Below are 22,049 nucleotides of genomic sequence, written 5' to 3' on the forward strand. Positions count from 1 at the left end.
GTTACTCCACACCTCATTTAGCATTTCTACTGAGCCTGCATCACCCATTCCTGACAGGGGCATAGGTCACATACAAAAGTCTCCTGCCCTCAATGCAAATAGACCTTTGCCAGGCGGAACCACAGACATAAAAATTAGCTGATATATAAATAGCTGAACAGCTGATTTCGTTAGCAGCCAAAGGATCAGCAGGCGAGTGGGTGTGTAAAGAACATGGACCAAAAGTTCAAAGAATAGGCCAAAAACTCTTATGTGTGACCTGCATGGCATCTCAGGGTGACACATTATTTCCATAGAGCAGGCTGCCAAGAAGCACAACAGGTAAGAAATTGGTTGGTAATTTTAGATTGTAGAGCTGTGCTTGATTGAAATTCCTCTATAGTGCTGTTGTTCTTAGCAACAACCTTATGTGAATCTGTGTGCATGCTATACAGTGGTCTGCAATTAGACAGGAAAGACAGTTATGTTAGCTGGATCAAGGTTACAAGCTGTTTGTATCACCGACCTGTTTTTTTTCTTCTGGGGGATGGGGACACTTTACACATTGTACTGGAAAGCCATAGAGAGGCAGGTTCAAGTTTGCTCTAGGATTGAGGGTCTAGAACCAGGGTCTTGTGCTTCCTGAGCAAGTATCCTCACCGCCCAATGACTGGACCTAACAGAGAAGAAAGCCCTACTTCTCTTCTTAATTTTGCTGGAGCAAAATTGCCAGACTTACTCAGGTACACAAATCTAGAGCTGTATACTTGCCCAGCCAGTGTATAGCTTATTATGCAAGATAAATTGCTGTATGGACACTCAACCATCTATACTACATGGGAAGTGGGATCACAGAGTGTGCATACATGTCAAAAATACCAGTTACATGGCTGAGAAACTGCCATTTGGGCACATAAAATGAAATAGGATCCTGCCCAAATACTCTATACACCCACACACCTGCCAGTCCTCATTCATCAGGGAACGGGCTTGTAATGAGCTCACTGCAGGGCTTGCATTCTCAAGTGTGCCCAGAATAGAGCATGTGACTGAAGCTTAGTTCTAATTCCTAGTTTGTAACCTGTGCTGCTTGACTCTCACCTGTAGTTCCCAGCTCCTTAATCAAAGGCCAAAAAGAATTGAACTGTTCATTTTTTTACAGTTCTTCAGAATAATCGTGACCGAATTTTATAGTGTTTGTTACTAAAAATGTGATGTTACACAAAGTAATTCAGATAAAGAAGCAGGCCCAGAACAGCTGTGACATGTCTGTGATCCCTGGATTATTCACAAGTGGGACATTTTACCACCCATCCTGAAACTTAGGTCCCAAAACAGTGAAATGTTCTCCCTTCCACCGATCTTCTATTTTTAAAAACTCACTCACTAAGGAATTGTGTTTAAATGGGCTGGTGGTTTAAGCACTTGTTGGGAAGTTAGACATGTATATTGAAAACTGCTATGTGTGAAGAGAGCCCAGAAGCTCAGTCTCCTGTTCACTGTGCCAGTTTCCTCATTGGGAGACAGCTGGGCCAAAAGAGAGGTGGGGCTTTCTCTTCTGGCAACTAAAATTTCATAATTACATATGTACCCAGGCTAGTCTACTCCTGTGTGACTGTAGTGGAGCTTTTTGAGCACACTCAGAAGGGAGGTGTAGGGGAAACAATGGCTTGGCAAGTACAAATAAAATCCAAACTCCCTGTAAGTACCAGAAATGGCACATAGCTACATGTGAGTCACTTCACCATGTAAAGGAGAAATATGATTTAGTACCAAAAATCTTTATCTTGTGTGAGGAGCATAGGCCAAGATTTTTGCTAGATATGGGGAAAACTTCAATCATGAACAGAAGTTAGTCTCATAAAATGTGAGTTGCAGCAAGGGAGGTTTAGGTTAGATATTAGGGAAAACTCTCTCACTAGGAGGGTGGTGAAGCACTGGAACAGGTTACCTAGAGAGGTGGTGAAATCTCCATCTTTGGAGCTTTTTAAGGCCTGGCTTGACAAAGCCCTGGTGGGAATGATCTAGTTGGGGATGGTCCTTCAAGGCTTCAAATTAGAAGTTGGGGAAGGACTAGATGACCTTTTGGGCTGGACTAGATGACTTCCTGAGGTCCCTTCCAACCCTCATTTTCTACAATTCTGTGATTAAAAGCAGCTTGTATTTCTTGCTACCAGCACAAACCCCTTCAGGAGCTAGTTTTGCTTCAACCAAAGGAAGATCATCTGAATCTTGGAACATCTTGCTGATCTTTGCAAACTCAAAGGTCAATGGAAAATTGAAGTTTCTTCTCTTATCAGTGGATCCAAGGTTGCCCCTGTGGGAGCTGATAAGATTACCCTGAGTCTCCAGAAGATTGGTGTCCACCTAATTGACCCTGAAACCTCATCATGGTACCTGAGGCAGAACAAATGGGAAGCAAACTCTTAAAAAAAGCAAAGACTACTAAGAAAAGAGTAGGTCTTTGTCTTTTCCTCCTTCCCTGCTCCCTCTCCATGTTGTCAACATCACTGAAAGCTACCTGCTTCCCTGGCAGTTACCCAGAAAAAAGGTGAAAGACTTGAGCTATAGGTAAGTGCACATAGAGTAGTGGGGATGGATGAGCAACACTGTAAAGCAGGGCTTTCCAATTGGCTGTCCACACTCTTACTTCTGGCCCCTGGGCTCCTGCCTGGCTGTTGCAACAGGAGCTGGAGTCTTCCTGCTCCCTGCACCCACCCCAGAGAGCAGGGCTGCGCAGCATGGTGCATGCAGCAGAGGGAAAGGTTGGGGTCATGTAGGGATGTAGTGCACCTCTGACCAGGCCTTCACGGCTTGGTTCCAGGTAAGGTTCCTGGGAGTGGGAATTCCCAGGAAATGAAGCAGAAGTTATTCAGATTCTTTAGTTTCATGTTGGTTTTAGTTGTAAGTCTGTATTTGAAGTGTTACTCTCATCTTCGACTCCTTATCTTTCTTGCATGTGGGTGTAGGCTTACACAAACAGATTTTATTAGTTTCTAACATAAACACCAATCTGTCAATGCCTTCAATAGTGGCATTGTTGCATTTAACCATGATTTCTTGGTTAATGTAGGAGACAACCCGAGTTACTGTGGTGAGGGGTGTGTGTGTGAAACAAAAGCCTTCATAATGCAAGTAAGATCACCCACCATATTAAACTGGTGATTTGAAAACGTGAATCTTTTAATATCATTGACATGTAATTGTTGCGCTGTGTCAACTCCAAATTGGGTAGTAATTTTTGGGTATGTTAGCTCTCTATGATACCCACTTCAATATCTATTTGCTTATTTACTCATTTTTAATAAAATCTATAAAAAAAAACAGAACTGCAACAGGTCTTATTCTCAGAAGGTGCAGGTAACTTCAGGTGAAACGCATACTAGCATTTTGGCTCTACTGCCAAGTTAATACCTAAGGACCAGATCCCAATTGTTCACTGCTAGAGACATTTTTACCTCGTGCCCTAGATAGTAAAGCACTCACTCAGGAAATGAAAGAGCTTGGATTGAGATTTTTCTTTTTTTGTACGTAGTCTTGCTTCTTTATTCTCCCCTTCCTTTGGGCAGGGGAACAGTGCCCAGGCTGAGGAGCTGCAAGGCTGTTTCTGCTCAGCTACAGGGGGTCAGGACAGAGGTACCTCCTGAGGTCTGGGATAATCCCAGCTAAAATGGGGCTGCTGGGGAGGGTGAAAAATGGCCCCAGCCTGTCCCAGAGCAGAGCTCTGCCCTGATGCTGTGATTCTTTTTCCTCTCTGAAGAAAATGTGACTCTGGATCCAAACATGGCTTATACCTGGCTCTACATTTCTACAGACTAGAAAATTGTAAGATGGCATGACACACTGCATCCCAAAAATTCTGAGACTTGAATCTGAGTGCTGCATGCTGGGCTGGGACGGATTCATTGTCGGGAGACAGTGCTAGCAGGTGGAAAAGGAAGAACGGGGAGGTCCTTATCTAAGGCTTTGTTTTTAAAAATGGGAACTATTAATTCTTTACACTGTTCTTCAAAATGATTGCGAGTTAATTTTATACTAGTTTTTGTTAGATTTTATGTGAAACAAGCTATTCAAAGAAGGAAACAGACACAGAATGGCTGTGTCTGTCAGACTGCTCCCAAATAAGACGTTTCACTGCCTGTCCTGAAAGTTTATTCCTAAAAACGGTGAGATGTCCCCACTTCAGCCCATCTTCTGGTTTTCAAGACTCCTTCACTAAGACACTGAGTTTAAAAGGGCTAGTGCTTTATGCACTTGTTGGGAACTGAGAGACACATACTGAGAACAGCTCTGGGAGAGGGGACCCTGGAAGCTAAGTTTCTTGTTTGTTGGTTAAGTGTCTTCATTGCTAGGCTGCCTGAATAAAAGATGGAAGGGACTTTCTCTTCCTTTGGCTAGAAGCAGACATCATCAAATCAAGAGGATCAGCTGTGCTGCAGTGTGCCACCTACACGCTGGGTCTGGAGGAATAGGGAAAAATGCTTCTGCACTCAGTGCCTCCAGGATGGCTGGGTGGGGGAATCAAGAAAGAGTAATAGATATCCATCGCAGTCCAGACTTGGCCCAAAAGCTTCAATACTGAGGTCTGAGGCAGAACAAATAGAAAGCAGTGACTTGAAAGCAAAGGCTGCGAAGAAAAAAAAAAAGCAGATTTGTGTTTCTCTTTCCATCTCTCTCTCTCTTTCTCTTTTCTCTCCCTGCTCCTGCTGGCAGCTGACATCCAAAGCTGCACGGCCCTCCCTCCATAGGAAATTATTAAGAAAAAGAAGGGATGAAGACTTTAGATTGATGTTATACATCTTGACTTCAAAAAAGCCTTCGATCTGGTATCCCATGATTACCTCTTGGCGAAACTGGCCAATTCTGGCCTTGGGTCCACCATGATCCGCTGGCTGGGAAATTGGCTCCATGGTTGGACCCAGAGGGTGGTGGTTGATAAAAGTCAATCGTCATGGTGCCCTGTGACCAGTGGGGTCCCCCAAGGCTCTGTCCTTGGACCCATGTTGTTCAACATCTTCATTAATGATATGGACATTGGAGTCAGGAGCAGACTGGCCAAGTTCGCTGATGACACCTGTGACCGCCGGACTGGGGGAAGAGGGGGGGTCCTCCCTGTGGATAGTTGCCTGTGGAAGGAGGACCGCCGCTGATCACCCTGGAATGCTACTGGTTTGGAATAGGTGTTATGATGTCCATTCCCCGCCCTAGATCTCGCCCACCACGACTTGTTGTTTAGTTTCAGTTAGGACGGCTCCTGGTCACTCCATAGCCCGGGATCCCTCGGCAGTCACGTTGCGGGGCTCCACCACCCCTTGCACCCCGGCCTTACGCCTCCTCTGGTGCTCCTTTCTAATGTGTGACCTGGCTTCCTACGGACGGGCCGACCGCCTCACCGGTCTGACCGACCCTTATCTTAGGGTTCCTCGTGTCCTGGTTGACCCGGGACTGGGTCACGGCCAAGGCGGGGTTTCACTGCGGGGTCCCTGACCCGAGCTCCCCAGCTATACCCCTCAGCTGGGGTATCACTTTTAACAGGAAAACAAACCCGAAAAACTGAAAGCTAGGCCCCCACAGCCCTACTGGCTGGGCCTCTTACCCGGACCTTCCCAGGCTCCCTTTGGGCAATCCCTATCTTAGTCTATGGCCGTAGCCGGCTGGCGTCAACCTCCGCCCAACAGCACCTCCTCAGCGCTCTTCTGGGTCCCAACCCTCTCTGGAAATGTTGCGTTCCCGCACTGGCGTCCCAACCCAGGACCTGCAAGTCCTGCATGTCTTGGGTTCGCAGTCCCAAAATTCCCCGTCACTTGATTCCTCGTCCTCAACGCTTGTCTGCCGCTCCTTACTCGTCCTGCAGCTGGCCGTGGCTGGTATCCTCCCCTCCTCCTGGGTAAGCTGCAGCTCCCCACTGGGGTTCCCTGTCCTTCTCTCTGGGGACTTAGCCGTTTGCTTGTCCCCGGAGTTCTCTGCTCCTCAAGCTGAGCGGTTGGCAGCTCGTCCTGCCAGGGAGCTTCCTGTCCCTCCTACCGGGGGGTCCGTGGCCCGTTCCCTTCTAGGGTCTTCTGCCTTGGCTGGTGCGAAGCTCCTGGCTCGTTCTTCCCCCCGTCCTCTCTCGGCGGCCGCTTTTATCGCCGGCATCTGTTTGCCGGCACCGACGCCGACTTCCGGTCGCGCCGGTGTAAACAAGTGGCAGATGTCCCGCTCAGGCTCCGCCACTGCTGTGGATAAATCCTGTTCTGGTTCCCCGGGACAACACCAAACTTTGGGGCAAAGCATCCACACCTGAAGGCTGACCTGGACAGGCTCATGAAATGGGCGGATGAGAACCTGATGGTGTTTAACACTGAAAAATGGAAGGTTCTCCACCTTGGGAAGAAAAACCTGCAGCATCCTTATAGGCTCAGCAGTGCTACACTGGCTAGCACTATGAAAGAAAGAGACTTGGGGGTCATCATTAACCACAAGATGAACATGAGCCTTCAATGTGACGCTGCGGCTAGTAAAGTGACCAAAACGCTGGCTTGCATCCATAGATGCTTCTCAGACAAATCCCAGGATGTCCTTCTCCCCCTGTACTTGGCCTTGGTGAAGCCACAGTTGAAGTAATATGTCCAGTTTTGGGCTTCACAATTCAAAAAGGATATGGAGAAGCTTGAGGGAGTCCAGAGAAGAGCCACGCGCATGATCAGAGGTCAGGAAAACAGATCTTATGATGACAGGCTGAGAGCCATGGGGCTCTTTAGCCTGGAAAAGCGCAGGCTCAGGGGTGATCTGATGGCCACCAATAAGTTTATCGGGGTGACCACCAGGATCTGGGGGAACATCTGTTCACCAGAGCGCCCCAAGGGATGACGAGGTTGAATGGTCATAAACTCCTGCAAAACCGTTTCAGGCTGGACATAAGGAAGAATTTCTTTCCTGTCTGAGCCGCCAAGGTCTGGAATAGCCTGCCATCAGAGGTGGTTCAAGCACCTACATTGAACACCTTCAAAAGTAAATTGGATGCTTATCTTGCTGGGCTCCTGTGACCCCAGCTGACTTCCTGCCCTTTGGGCAGGGCGCTGGACTCGATGATCTCCTGAGGTCCCTTCCAGCCCTAATGTCTATGAAATCTAGATACGAGTGAGGCCAGACAGGACAGTGTCAGCTTTTTTCCTTATCAACCATTTGTGTGTGTCTATGTGTACACTCTCACAAGAACTGTTATCAGTTTCCTAAAGTAAACACCAATGTTTCACTGAATAAGGCAGTAGGTCCTCCTACCTTAAATAGTGGCATTGTTCCAATTTTGCTTATTGTATATCTTAACAGTCATTTCTGGGTTATCTTGGGAGACAACCTGTGTTGTCCTGAAATGGGATGGAGTGAAAACCTTCATTATACAAGCAAGGACACCCATTACATTAATCTGGTGAGTAATTGATTTGATCCTTGTGATGTAATTACAGTGTGATTATTGTACTGCTTCAGCTTGAACTAGCTTAGTGATCCTGGAGTACATTAATGTTTCAAAATAGTTGCTTAAGTGTTCGCATGCCTGCTAATTTATTTTTAATAACCTCCATGATAAATATGCATAACTGCAATAGGGGTCTTAATTCCTTACAGTTCAGATGACTACAGATAAGAAACTTCCAAGTAAATACTCAATGCCCAGAAAACTATTCTTAGAGGTTCCCCACTTCAAGACATTGCTGCAGCTACCAAGTAGGTACTTTGCCACAGGATGATGACCCATATTGACAGGGTTTGCTGCCTAAAGTTGCCATATAGTAATTAGGGAGAGTTAGGTGCTTCCAATGGGTGATGCAGAGTACCTAGGTGCTAAGCAGGGAGGCACCTGTATGTATTCAAAAGGAAAGGGGTGAGTCTCAACTTTCTCCCCTCCTCAGAAGGCATTGCTTAAAGTGACTCAGGGATGCACTTTAAGAATGGCCAGAGGGAAGTACCTGAGCCACAGACACTGTCCCCTGTTGGAAGAGACTTTGTAGAGTAGCCAGAAGTTACAGCAGTCACTTGTGAGCTGGGAGACCTAGGCTTTCTTCATCCTGAAGAGGCGCAAACCTATGAAAGTCAGAGAATGGAGCCAACTACCAGTGTTGCTCTGCAGCCCTTATCTCCCAGGGCTCCGGCTCTGCTCCTTCCCATTTGGTGTGGTGGGGACACAATTGAAGGTAGTGATGCTTGCTTTTGCTCTCTCTGAGAGCCTTCCCACCCACCCCACACCGAACCAGGAGACCAGAGATGCTGCATCCTCTCACCAGAACCCAAAAGGTACGGGCACTGGGGTCAGGATCCCAGCTCCAACAGTGGCATGAGTCTCTGGAGATGTAGGAGTCTTGTGGTAGCTGATGTCTTGGAGCATGGGGGTCTTATGACAGTGGCAGGTTTCTGGGGGCATGGGTGTTTGGGATGTTACTGAGAGGGTCTCAGGGAGGTTTGAAGTGCTAGGACTGGTGAACGCCCCAGGAGTGCTCCAGTGCCAGGTGGCCTGAGTTTTTATGCCTTTTTTCCCACACCACTTCCACTGTTCTCTGCAAATAAAATTCAGGTCTTACCTTCATAAAAACCTCTATAAGGGGGTGGAGAACTTATTTCCAGGAGACAGCAAAACTCTGGACTTCAGACTTTTGCTGTTTCAATGGGAAATTTTAAAAAAGAAAAGAAAGGAGAGAGAATATAATACAAGTTATTTTAAACATAGAAACTGGTTTCTCATAAAAACATGGACGTTAACACACACTTATTTCTCAGTTTGTTTAATCTATTTCTGGAATCACCCATGCTGCAGGGCTGTGAAACAGCATTTACAGTGTTGTCGATGGAGTTAATGCTTTACCCTTCCTGTTCCCCATTCCACACTTCCCCATTCCTCTGTTCCTCATTCCACAATCAAACACCAGATTGAAGAGGATTAATGGCCCCCATGCAGCATCTCCTGTCACCTGCTCAAGCCCACACGGGGGCAAGGCCTGACTCAGGCTTCTGTGGGACAGTGCTGGCTGTAGCTACTATTGCATGTGTGACAATAGATCTACAGGGGGGGATGCTGCTCTTTGCCCTTTAATCTTCATGGAATCCAGAGTCAGCAAGAGCTGGGCATGAAATAACTGACCCAGTTACAAGGCTCCTTCCCAGTCAGCATGCCAAGAAGGGGCTAAGACAGTGTTACAGGTACATCACCATAGTGTAGCATGTGCAACAGCATAATTAAGGAATGGGGTGGGTGGGGGGCGAGCAACAGGGAATCAGGGCAGCAGCCCTGGGCATCCACTTCCTGACACATGGGAGTGCAAAAATGGTAGCCATTGCTGACTATGCCCCCACCACTGGAAACCTGGCAGCAACCAGGCATGCGTCTACTGAGGCATCTTGAGCATGGCTATGGATGTCATTTTCTCTCTCTACTCAGCCTTCATGAGACTGCAGCTGTAGTACTGCATCCGGTTTTGGGTGCCACACTTCAGGAAGGACGTGGAGAAACTGGAGAGAATCCAAAGGATGCATGATTAGAGGCCTTGAGACCAGATCATATGAGGAGAGGCTGAAAGGCTTGGGACTGTTCAGCCTGGAGAAGAGAAGACTCAGAGGGGACTTGGCAGCAGCCTATAATCATATCAAGGGCATACATCGGGGCCTGGGGAAGCATCTGTTCACCAAGGCCTCCCAGGGGAGGACAAGATATAATGGGCACAAGCTGATTGAAGATCACTTCAGACTAGACTTAAGAAAAAACTTCTTTATAAATTGAGTACCGAGAGTTTGGAACAGGCTCCCCCCAGAGGTGGTATGGTCACCCACCCTGGTGATCTTCAAAAAGTATCTTGCTGGGGTCATCTGAGCCCAGTAGTCTTTCCTGCCCAAGTGCAGGGGGGCTGGACCTGATGATCTGTAAGGTCCTTTCCAGCCCCTAACAACTATGACACTATGAAACCGCTGCCATGTGTGCTGCTGCTGCCGAGGCACAGAGCTGCCCTGTTGTTCCTCCATGGGATAGGGTCACCATTTGGTACAAATGTCTGATGATGTTAAAATACCATTACTTTTCCCCTTTAATGGGAACTCTGGGATTATTTCTGGCATGAGAAGGATTAGCCTCTGCTATTCAGCCCTGGGGACTGGCTGCCTGAGGACTGGGATATAGGCTTTTCACCTCTTTATCCCTGGGGAATTGTCCAGGCCACCAGATCATGAGCCAACTGGCCATGGAACTGCAGTGCCTTTCTTATCCTGAGAAATGTCCTGGAGAGTCCAGAGCTGAAAAACATTAATCAAGCCCTGTGGAGGGAGCTGGTACTGTCATCTGTGCTATACCTGCCCTTAGCCTGAGGTACATGGAGAGAGAGAAGTCCCTCTTGTACATGTCACTAGCATACAACTGAGTTATAAAAAGTAGAATAACACATAGTTATTTTTCTTCACATTCCAAAGGAAACGGTTCCAGCTGTTAGTGGGGATTTTGCCTCAGCTGGAAACAAGACTCAGCAACTTGTCTGCACCGCATCTAACTGTAAAGGAAACTGCAGAAATTTGAAGGTATTGATAAGAGATTTTGGAAAGGAATAGGGAAGGGACCCTGGGCCTCAGATGGGACACATGCTTCAGCCAATTCTTTCTAATTTGAAGCCTGATTCTCTTTCACTGGGGGAGAAACTGAACACAATGAGCTGATATTATTGATTGCAGTAATAAAGCCGTCTGGTACAGGCTCTGCTTGTGACTTTAGGCAAATCATCCATAAACTTGGGCTATGTAGGGATGATATTTGTGTATTGTCATACTAGAAAACCTCAGTGAACCTGCTGCTTTACTGCTTCTTGGCATCTGTGTCTGCAGTTGGGCTGGGTGGAAGCTGCGGGGCCTTGTCACATTGAGACCCAGGTCCCACTGCCACAACACTGGCCACCAAACTTTAGACAAAATTAAACCAGAGACTGGTTTTAAGACTTATGGTCTGCTAACCTGGCCTCAGGACATGGCTCGGGTCTTGAGGCCAAGTGAAGCTGCCTCTGATATTTTTGTCCTTAAAATCCCGTAGGGCCATTGGAGCAGAAGGCAAGAGCCAGGGCTTGCTCAGACAGTGCCAAAGTGTCTACTGGCCCCCCAGCTGATCAGTAAAGAAGTCACAAACTTTCTTGAAAGGCTATTCCACTAATACACTAATACCAGACTTCCCACAATAAATCTTATCTCTATGTCCCTTTTCCTTTCCAGACACACTACCATCTGACATGGAGCAGGGCAGAAGCCCTCATGTACCCTACAACAAGGGTAAGCACTGGCGACAATGTCCTCATGCTAATGGTAGAGTTCCATCAAGACAATATATCCCTTCACAAAGAATAAAAACACTCTCAGAGCCCAGCACCAACACACCCTGAGCTGTGATAAGGGTGTTCAGCTTGAGATACTTCTGCCTTCCATGTGGGTTTGTTGCCACATCCTTCTCTTCCCATGGGCAGATCTTCTCCCTTCTGGGCTGAGGAACCTCAAGTGCGCAGGCAGGGGCAGATCCCTGAGGTCCAAGACAGTCCCATCCCGCTGCTGGGGAAAATAAAGAATGGCTCCAGCCTGCCCCAGGGTTGAGCTCTGTCCCCTGATACTGTGATTCCCTTTCTCTCCCTAGTGAAAGTGAATCTAGATCCAGACACGGCCCATCCTTGGCTCCTCCTGTCTGCAGATCGGAAGTGTTTGAAGTGGGCAACAAAACAGCAGCACCTGCCCAACAATCCTGAGAGATTTGACACTGTTCCCTGTGTGCTGGGATGTGAGGGCTTCAGCTCAGGGAAACACTGCTGGGAGGTGGGGGTGAAGGAGTGGGGAGGTTGGTGGGGCGTAGGCGTGGCTAGAGAGTCCGTGTGGAGGAAGGGAGCCATTAGCCGTAACACTGAGGGGGGGATCTGGGCTATAGGGCAGCAGTGGTTTGGGAAATACCAGGCTTTCACTGCCCCTCAAGAGAAGTCCTTGTCCCCGAACCAGGATCTCAGGAGGATCCGGGTGTGTCTGGACTATGAAAAAGGGAAGGTGGAATTTTTTGACGCTGATACCGAGGCACGAATCTTCAAGTTTTCACAGGCCTGGTTTTCAGGGGAGAGAATCCGGCCCTGGTTCTGGCTGTGTGATTGGGGAGCTCGGCTCACCCTCTTGCACTAAGACTGGCATGAGAAGGGGGGAAGTGTTCCACTAAGACATTCCCACTTCCCCAGAAGAAATACCTTTCCACCACCCCCTACCCCTATCACTAGCAGGACTCCAAAAGTTGCAAGAGATTAGTGTAGTCTTGGTTACACAAACCAATTCTATTTCAATCAATAGCTTTCCCCATGCAGCCTTCCTCATGGGAAGCCTCAACTGTGGAAACAGTGCCCCACTCCCTCAGGCCAGAAAAGCCCAGGGATGGGGAGAGCCTCCTGGTCCTCTTTGGCCAGGATGGGCCCAGATGGACCGTGTGGAAATGAACTCATGGAACTCATTGTCACAAGATGTTGGAGAGGCTGAGAGTTTCACTTTGTTCAAAGTGGGATTAGACAAATTTTCCACCACCTGGGAGGAAAAATTCATCAGCAGGTACTCAACAAGGCAGATAGGGTTGGATCTGCTGAATCAGAGATTCCTAAACCTCTGAATACTGGAAACAGTGGGAAGGGAGCTGAGGTTGGAAAATTCTAGGCCATCAGTAGAAATCTGTATAAATATCTAAATATTTTTTTAATGGCTTTGGCTGTGGTTTTAAATCTCCCTTTTCTCTCCCTGGATTTCACCTGCCCTGGGTTCTGTTCCATTTTCTGCCTCTTGATAGCATTTTCTGCCTTTCGGATGGACATCTCTTGTCTTTGGCCCAACCCTTGTACCTTGGCTTTTACTCAAAAGCAATTTCATTTAAAAACCAGGGAGAGAATCCTGTTTACATTAGAGTCTCCTCATCTCACTCTGGCTGTGCAAAGGGGTCTAATTTAGGCAGGGAGATGTCTGTAGTCCATGTATATATAGAGATCTATGACCTGTTGTGGTCCTTTGGCTTTAGTGGGGAGTTGGTCTGTCAGGGTATCACTAGATTGTTCATAGAGGGGAAGGGTGGATGTGTGTATATCTCATCAGGTAGGTGGATTGGGGTGATTTTGTGGAACCAGGGGCTTATCCAGGCTTGTTTTGCTTTGCTGCTCATTTTCAGAATTAATTCAGTGCACCAGATTGGGTGCAATGTGCAGACTGGTCTGAGAGTAACATGGGAACATGCCTTTGGGGAGCAGAGCTCATTGTGCATTGAATGGTCAGGGTGATATTCTGGTATTCCAGTCCAGCATTGATGTAGTAGATCAGTGACACTGGAAGACACTTTAACTCTTCTCCACTTTTCCTCATCCATTACCTGTCTGAATTTGCAAGTGACAGCGATTGGTTCATTTTGTAGTTGCTAAGTACATCCCAGCAGAAAGTTTCCACATTTAGGCAACCTGATTCACCAGTCATGAGCAGTATGAAGAGACAATAGAGGCAGACCAAAAACATGATCCGTCCTGCATCTTCCAGGACTGGGAGGGATTGGCTGGAAATTCCTCTTGCTCTCCATGAAGAGGAAAAATGCAAAGTTGAAACCACAGCACAATGACACCATGTAGGAGAGAGGACTAAACATCGAAGAGCCCGACTGCAGTACAAACCTGGGAGGAAAGGAAGTGGGTGAGAAACACAAGGTAGCTTTCACTTCCTTCTGTGGCAAAGAGCAGCCCCACTTTGCGGTACTTCCAGAGAGGTCCAGGGTCACAGTTGTCTCCTTAATATTGCCTGAAAAGAGGGTCTTCCCCAGCTTTCACGCTTCAGGTTCACAACATTGAAAACTGTTGATCAGTCTTACAACTCTGAGCAGATGTTTTATTTCCCAAGTGCCCGATTTGACAGATATCAGTACTGTATACACAGAACAAAACTAAATTCATGTTTCTTAAGAGGCATGTGAGTACCTTCTGGGGTAAACTGGGCACTTGCTAGTGACTGCTGGTGAGTACGAGGATTTGCCACATCTAATGTGGAGCACCTGAATAACTGGAGAAGAGGTTGGAAATGGAGATAGATCCCTAGGTCCAAGATCTCCAAAGGTCCACACAAGTTTTGTTACCCATGACTTGGAGGAAACTGGCTGGCTGTTTTTTAGGACTCACTCAAATGTTATTCACATCTTATAACCAATATTTTCCATGTTTTTATTATCAGAAAAATAATTTTAAAAATGTATTGATATGATTTTGATATACTTTCAAGAATGGTTTTAATGACATTTGAAAAATAAAGTTATTGTGACGCTGCTCATTTTTTTTTCACAAAAAAGGTATAATTACAAATGTGCTTTAAATTAATACATGAATGTTTTAATGTAAAAGGAAAACGGTGACCTCCAGTTGGAAACAGGACTGAGAACAAATAGGTAGTGACCTACTATCCAGCTAAAGGTGTCAGTAGCTGCTCCTGGGAATATCACCTAAAAGTTGCTGAATTTGACCCAAAACTGAATATTTGGGTCAAAATTTAATAACCCTCTTCTTGAGACCAGAATAGGGTGGCCACTGATGCATCTCTAGTATACAGGACAGCTCATTGGTGAAGGGCTGCCCCCCTCAGCCAATCTGCAGTGATGGGTGGAGTCACTGTCTCCTTGGCCAGTCAGCAGGGAGGGATGGGGCCATGGGGCCCTTTGGCCAATCAACAGCAAGGGGCTGGGCCATCACCTTCCTCCCTGGCTAGGTGGGAACCCTTGTCCTCCTGGCTGTGCACTGCCCTACCTCTGGGCACAGCCAGTAATCACGAGGACAAATTATTGACATGTATTTCCACCAGTGAACTCAAAAATGGGATTTTTTGCTGTCCATTCAACATTCAGAAAAGGAGAAGGGGAAAAAGGATTTAAAAATAGGATCAGCTGGTATAAAACAGGATCAATGGCCACCGTAGTCCAGAACTTCCTGATTGTTTGCATGCTACACTAAGATTGTACTCAGGGCACTGAATACCTAGGTATATATACACATGAGTATATATGCATGTATATAATTATAACAGGGAGCCTCAGGCTCCTGTTGATCTTTAGTGAGAAAAACAGCAGCAGACAGAGCCCCGGAAGCTGCCCAGGGGCTAGCCACGAGTAGGAAGGCAGCAAAGAAACATTGCTGCCTAGGCAAGGAGCTGCGGAGTTGGCTGCAAGAGAATAGACAGATAAGGAAAAAGCCAATAGGGCAGAGCCTAGCTAGTACAGCATGGAGGCTGCTAGAACAGCCATCATAAGCTGCTCTAATCACCAGCCTTCAGGCCCTAAGGAAAAACCCCTGCTCAGCTGGAGCACCACCTGAGGGAAAGGGGCAGGGCTTAGGCAGCATATAACCCTAGGGCCAGAGGAAATTTAGCAAGCTGCAGAGTGAGAAGCTTGTGGTTGTGGGTTACAGGAAGAAGCTCTGATGGCTCCTGGAGTCCCCTAAGGTTGCAAGTAAGGCTTGGAAGTTTTTCAGTCAGGGGAATATAGTCTGGTGGAGGTATGGTTGTTCTGACAGTAAGCTACTGTTGATGTTTGGGCTGTGCACAGGTTTTTATGTCCTGTTCTCCTTATCCCATTACTGCTGTATTCTTTTCTGCATGTCTGCCCAGCTTCCTATCCCAGGGCGGTAAGCAGCTGCATCCCCAGCCCCCAGCTGTTCTTCCACCTAGCCTGACTTTGCTTACCTCCCATGAGAATAGCCTATGCTGATTATATCCCTTCAGTTTGCAGTGGTCCTAGAGTACAGGCCCACCTCTAGATGGTGGAATCCTACCATGTTACCTGGTGGGCTGTAACATAACACTGTTTGTGCCCTCCCTGCTTATGTCTTCACAAGAATGAGCACTGTGAGTCAGGTGCCCACCCTGAAAATAAAGGGCTGTGAAACCTGGTGGATAGAGTCCCCTAAAATCCAGAGAGTTCAGAGACACACAAGTCATATCAGGCCCTTCCAGTCACCTCCTTACTCAGTATCTGGGCACACTAGATATCCGTTTGGAGCTCTTAATCCTCCATGTTGACTTGTAGCAAAACCCCAGCCTTTCTTTTTATTATAATTTAAAAATATATTCCCTCCCCTTCTCCAACCATTTCTGACTTTCTCTCTGCCCACTCTATCCCTTATAAGTGATTACAAGTAGTACTAGGTAAGCTAGGTTCGTATGCTCCCTTTACAATATAAAAGGGGCTTGAACACTATAAATAGTAACTATTATGCTTGTATTGAGGTTTTTTTTTTTTTTTTACTGTTTTTATGTTGAATTTTATGATGTAGACCTATGTCTGTAAAGTAATGTTAAGTTTCCATTTTGGTATGTCAAACCTCCATCTTGTGTCCTCTGTCTGGGTATAACCTGTGTTGCAACTGTGACTCATGTCTAACCAGTCCCATGTAAATTGGTTCCTGAATGAACGGGAATGAATGGGGGTGCTTGAGGTACAATGGTAGCAGGCCTGTACTGAATGATCAACTCAGCAACTTGCTCAGGAACCACAGACCTCACCCAAGAACGCAGAGAAAACCCGCCATTTGAAAGATAAAGAACCTATAGGAACCCAACATTTGGAAGATAAAGAGCCTACAGAAACCAGCAACCCCACCATTGTGTCCACCACTGTGTGTCCAGACAATGAGAACACCTGGATCTGGACATGCATCTGAGCAGGACTGTCCTTGCCTGGACATGTCCTTCCCATAGGAGACACAGGTAGCCCACCCCTATAAAAGGGGTGGTAGAGTGTGATCTCTTTGGGATGTCCTCTCCATCTGGACCAGCAGTATGCCACGCCACCTATCCACCCAGAGGCCCTGCTGGTGACCCCCTCTGGACAGCACCTTGCTGGAGAAGACCCCACCTGGCCATTGAGGATCAACTCACAGCCCAGGATAGGTAATTATTGCCCACCTTCCTTCCCCAAGCAAAGGATCTGGACTCTGTCCCTACTCACCTTGACTTCAATCCCTCCAGCAAGCCTTCTTTTTTTTTTCCCCCTCTCCTACTATCATTGTGCGGGTGCGTGTGTGAGTACTTGTGTGCATGTAGGAACCAATAACTTGGTATGCTGTATAGTATACTGCCTGTCTAATACAACTGATATTTTTGACCTTGAGTTGGTCTCTGTCTTGCTGCAGGCTCCCAACTAAATCCCCATCTCTCTGAGCTTCATTCCTCTCTGCTGCATTTATCTCCCCTGGCTCTAGCTTTCTCTCCTTCTCCACTGACCTCCCATCCCTACTCTTTAGTCTCCCAGCTCTAGCCCCTGCTCTGTCCTGTCTTCTCTGCCTTCCTCTTCCTCCCCCTTAACCTCCCGGCTTCCTGTTTGTGTCCTGCCATCTCTGCCTTCTCCCCGATCCCTATCTCTCTCTCTCTCTCTCTCTGCATTTCCTCCCCAATCTTTCCTTCCATTTCTGCACCTACACCTTCTCCCTGATCTCCCCAGCACCTCTCGCCACATCCCCCAATTTTCCCAGCTTGCCTGCTGGCTTTCTTCCCTGTTCTGTGCTCTGCTGCTGTCTCCCGGCTCTTCCTGGCACCCACAGCCTATTCCCAGCCTCTCCTGTAGCCCCAATCTGGCTCTTGGTACCCAGAGCCTCTCCTGCAGCCTAGATCTGACTCCTGCCACCCCCACAGCTTCCCCCACACCCATGGCATCTCTCGGCAGCCACAGCCTCTTCTGAAGCCCTTCCAATACCCGACTCCCCACTGCCCTGGCTTCCCTCTTCCCATACGTCTCGGCTCTGGCTCTGGCTCCAGCCCCAGCCTCTGTGCTGGCTTTTCCCTGGCATTGCTCCTCCACCCTGCTTTTCCCTTCTATCAGTTAGTACCGATTAAGGTCACTGTGGCCCCTGGGGTTACTTGAGGTTAAGTACCCCGGGGTATGTTGACCCTGAGTTACCCCAACCCCAAGTGACCTTGAGTAATCCTGGGGCCACTTGACCTTAAGTTACCCCAGATGCCCCCTAGTGTTCACACACAGCCATGAAAGTGTGTGTTTGTGTATGTGTGTGAACTCATAGTGGGGTGTGTGTATGTGTATAATTTTGTATCGCCCCCTCCTGTCTAATAGGATCCCAATATTGCACTGAATGTTGATCTGGTACATTTCAAGTCAACAGATCCATTAACAGTATTGTGGTACCAATTTAGAAGGATAGTGGTCCTATGTCAGTAGATGAATTCTAATATAATAAAAGGCTTAGTCTGTCTGTTTGTTTGTGTCTGTCTGTTTGTAACAATTTTGGCCAACTGCGCATGTACCGCTAAGAGGGTGGTGGTGATTGGCTGAGCAGCCGGGCTTTGTGGGCCCAAGTTTGTGATGCTGCTGGGAAACTTTGTGGTGGCAACAAGCATGCCCTGGCTGCCTGAGCAGTGGGGCTTCCCCCTGCCCCTGTGCCCTCCAGAACAGCCAGCAGGAAAGAGGAGGCAGTGAGAAGGGAGGGTGGGAGTGGGGAGGGGAGGGAAGGCAGGTGGACATGGGCCATGGGGATGTGGAGGAGGGCTGGACCTGGAGTGGCAAGGGGGTAGAGTGGGTCCTGCCCCACAGTGGTGGTGGGGTGGGGGGGTAGAGTGGGGCCAGACCCGAAGTGACAGCAGGGGTGTAAGTGAAGTGGGGCAAGACCTGAAGCAACGGGGGGAGAGCAGGGCTAGACCTGGAGTGGTAGGAGACAGGGTGGAGCAGGGCTGGCCCCAGGGAGGCAGGGGAGTGGGGGGAGAGTGGGGTTGGACCCGGAGCAGCGTAGGGAGTGGGGGGTGGAGCGGAGTCAGATCCACAGCGGCATGGAAGAGAGTGGAACGGGGCTGGACCTAGAGCAGTGGGGGGTGTGGAGCAGGGTGGGACGTGCATTGGCAGGAGAGGGGGGTGGAGCGGGGCTGTACCCAGAGTGGCAGGGTGGGGAGTGGGGCTGGAACTGGAGCAGTGGGAAAGGGGAAGGACCCAGAGTGGTGGAGAGGCAGGGAACGGGGCCAAACCTGGAGCTGCAGGGAGGAGGGTAGTGGAGCAGGGCCAGACCCAGAGTGGTGGGGCGAAGGGGTGGAGCAGGGCCAGATGTGGAGTGGCGGGGTGGGGAGCAGGGCTGGATCCAGAGTGGCCTGGGGGTGGGGGGGAATAGGGCTGGACCCAGAGCAGCAGGGGGGCCTGGACCCACAGTGGTAGGAGGGGGGTGGACCAGGGCTCAACTTGGATTGGGGGGAGGGGACTGGAGTAGTGCTTGACCTGGAGCGGTGGGGAGGGTAGAGCGGGGCTGGACCCAGAGTGGCAGGGAGGGGAGGGTGGAGCAGGGCCGGACCTTGAGTGGCGGGGGAGGAGAGGGGTGGGGCGGGGCCAGACCTGGAGCAGCAGGATGGGCAGTGGAGTGGGCCCGAACTGGCGGGGTACAGCGGGGCCGGACCTGGAGTGCCAGTGAGGGAAGGGGCTGGGGCTGGACCTGGAGTGCAGGAGGTGGTGGGGAGCAGCAGCCCGATGTGCCCGAGCTGGAGGACGGCTCCTCTCACTGGCAGTGTGGCATGGATCTCATGGCACCTGGACAGCGAGCCAGTAGGAGGGTGGAAGTGAAAGCAGGCTGCAGACTGAGGATAAGCCAGAAGGAGGAAGAGGATGCTATCACTTTCTGGCCTACAAGACTGAGTCCAAGCCCTGGCTCCCTTCAGAACCAGCTGTGGCATTTCATCCTGGAGCTCCTGCAGAAGGGGGAGTTTCGCCACATTATTGCCTGGGACCAGGGTGAATATGGGGAGTTTGTGATCAAGGACCCCGACGAGGTGGCGCGGCTGTGAGGCCAGAGGAAATGCAAGCCCCAGATGAACTATGACAAGCTGGGCCGGGCACTCAGACACTATTACAATAAATGGATTCTTCACAAGACAAAGGGCAAGAGGTTCACCTACAAGTTCAACTTCAGCAAGCTGGTGATGCCCAACTATCCAGTCATTAACATATGGCCCAACGGTGTCGTGCCACAGTGCCCCGCCTGTTCCCTCTGCCGCCTCCTGGTCCTGTTTCCCACCTTTTAGACAGCCACTCCCCCACCGGGGATGCCCAGCCCAGCCGGTTTCCCACAGGGTCCCCTGGTGCCATCCGGCCAAGAACCTGTGAGCTACAGAGGCGAGAGGAAGCCCAAAGTGCCCAAGCTGGAGGATGGCTCCTCTGGCTGGCAGTGTAGCATGGATTTCATGGCACCTCACAATGCAGTGGGCCCCGGCAGCATCAACCCTCAGAAACGATCAGGCTGCCTCTCTTCACAAGGCCTGGGATGTACCTGGATCCTCACAGGCCTTTTGCCGTGTCCCCTCGGCCGGGGCGCGGCGGGGTCTTGAATGTCCCAGTCTCGCCTGTCATGACCCTCTTCTCCTATAGCCCCTTGTCAGGTCTCTTCCCTTTTTCATAGGCAGTAGCTGCTTTTCTTTCAACTCTGAAGAGATGAAACACTACCTGCATTCACAAGCCTGCTCTGTCTTCAACTACCATCTGAGCCCATGGACTTTCCCTCGCTATCTAGGGCTCATGATCACACCACTACAGTGCCAAATGTCTCCAGAGGAGCAAACCCAGTTCCTCATCAAGCTGCAACCTCCTCCTGTTGGACGCAAAAACAAGGAGAGACTGGAAAGCACTGGGGAGTCAGCTGGCCCCCAGCTTGCTCTCCCTTCCTCCAGGGTGAAGATTGAACCTTTATGGCTCACCAATTCAAGACCACAGTCCTCCAGTTTAGTTTCCTGGCCTGACATCAACAAGAGGAAGACCAAGTCAGGCCAGAAATAAAGTCAAATGTTAACTAATTTGGTGAAAAATCATGGATGTGGCCCACAGGTAGCTGGAAAACAGGAAATATGGGCCCACCAAGCAGTTGGAGTTTGACACCCCTACCCTATATGAATCTGCTGTGTACAGCTGCATGCCTGCTCATCTCTAAACAGGGCTTTGATCCTTTCTCTGTCCGCTGTGATGTGTAGGCATGAGTTTGCGTGGCTTCTAAAAAGAACACAAGCTTTCCGCACGTGCCACTGAGGTTCCTTGAAACTTGTCCTTTTTATTGGATCTGAGCTACCTGCCTCTGTGACGGTGCTTCCCAGGACTTCATGCCTCTTTGATGCAGTTTGTGCCAATTTGTGGTGCAGCCCTTCTCACTCTCTGCTTCACTGTCTTTGTGCTGAGGCTGGAAGCAGGGGGACCTGAGTCTCCATTCTGCAGTGGAACGTGCAGACAGAACATATAGTCTACGCTCATCTTTTTTCCTTCCTCTCTGTTAAAAATGGACTCCCCCACACAGCTGCAGTAGCTCACACTGTGCCTTATACTCTCACTGACATGTCATCCCTGTTGATGTTTGAGCCCAGCAGGTCAGAGGCAGCAGGTAAACAATAAGCAACCATATACCTCTTTGTGGTCTAGTATTGGGGGGGGAGGGGTGTTGGTGGGAGCATAAAAAACTAAAATGACTCTCTGTCTTACAGACTGGGCAATCCCTTGGCTAGGGACAGACATTCAAAAAGCCTAAGCCTGAACTGATTCAATTTTTTGCAGGTTAGTCTATCCTGGCTAGGCTTAATTGGTTTGTAACCACACAGACATCTTCTCTGGACTGTGCAAGTGCAGGCACATGCCTGCAGTGGCTCACTTTAGAAGCCAGGGACACAGCAGCAGCCCTCCATATCCATTAATAGCGCTGAACTGGGGGGGGTGGCCAGGCCCTGGCAGGATGCTGCCATTACAGAGGGGTACCCCCCCTCCCCTGTTGATTGCTGTGCAACTCAATGCTCTGTTGAGTTACGTGGGAAGTTGTTGGCATTTATCACCCCATCAAACAAAATAACAGACTCTCTCATTAGTTCAAACTCTTCTTAAACAACTTTTTCCAAGGAAGGGCATTACCAGCTACCTATGGATTAGCTGGTTGGGTTTTTTTGGTGAGGGGACCAATCCTTTTTTTTTTTTTTTTTTTTTTTTCAGCACAGCTTACCTGTGTCCAAGGGATGAGCTGCCAGCAAACCAAGTAGCCCCTGAGCTGTGGGGATCCCTGATCCGCTCCTTCACAGCAGTGGTGCCCCCTGGG

General features: G+C 48.9%; 1 protein-coding gene and 1 pseudogene across 1 annotated transcript; both read left to right on the forward strand.

The window, feature by feature from the left end:
• Positions 1-10,334: 10,334 nt before the first annotated feature.
• On the forward strand, positions 10,335-12,293 carry LOC149852444 (E3 ubiquitin-protein ligase TRIM58-like). Its single transcript, XM_090028870.1, has 3 exons — positions 10,335-10,512; positions 11,191-11,247; positions 11,603-12,293. The coding sequence occupies exons 2-3, from the start codon at positions 11,208-11,210 to the stop codon at positions 12,127-12,129; spliced, it is 567 nt and encodes a 188-aa protein (XP_089884996.1). The 5' UTR covers positions 10,335-10,512; positions 11,191-11,207; the 3' UTR covers positions 12,130-12,293.
• A 7,210-nt stretch (positions 12,294-19,503) lies between these two features.
• Positions 19,504-20,758, forward strand: LOC149852445 (ETS translocation variant 3 pseudogene; annotated as a pseudogene).
• Positions 20,759-22,049: the final 1,291 nt, after the last annotated feature.

The sequence above is a fragment of the Crocodylus siamensis genome, chromosome 15, assembly GCF_052110815.1.
Source record: "Crocodylus siamensis isolate JL-2025a chromosome 15, ASM5211081v1, whole genome shotgun sequence".
Classification (NCBI taxonomy): Eukaryota; Metazoa; Chordata; order Crocodylia; family Crocodylidae; genus Crocodylus; species Crocodylus siamensis.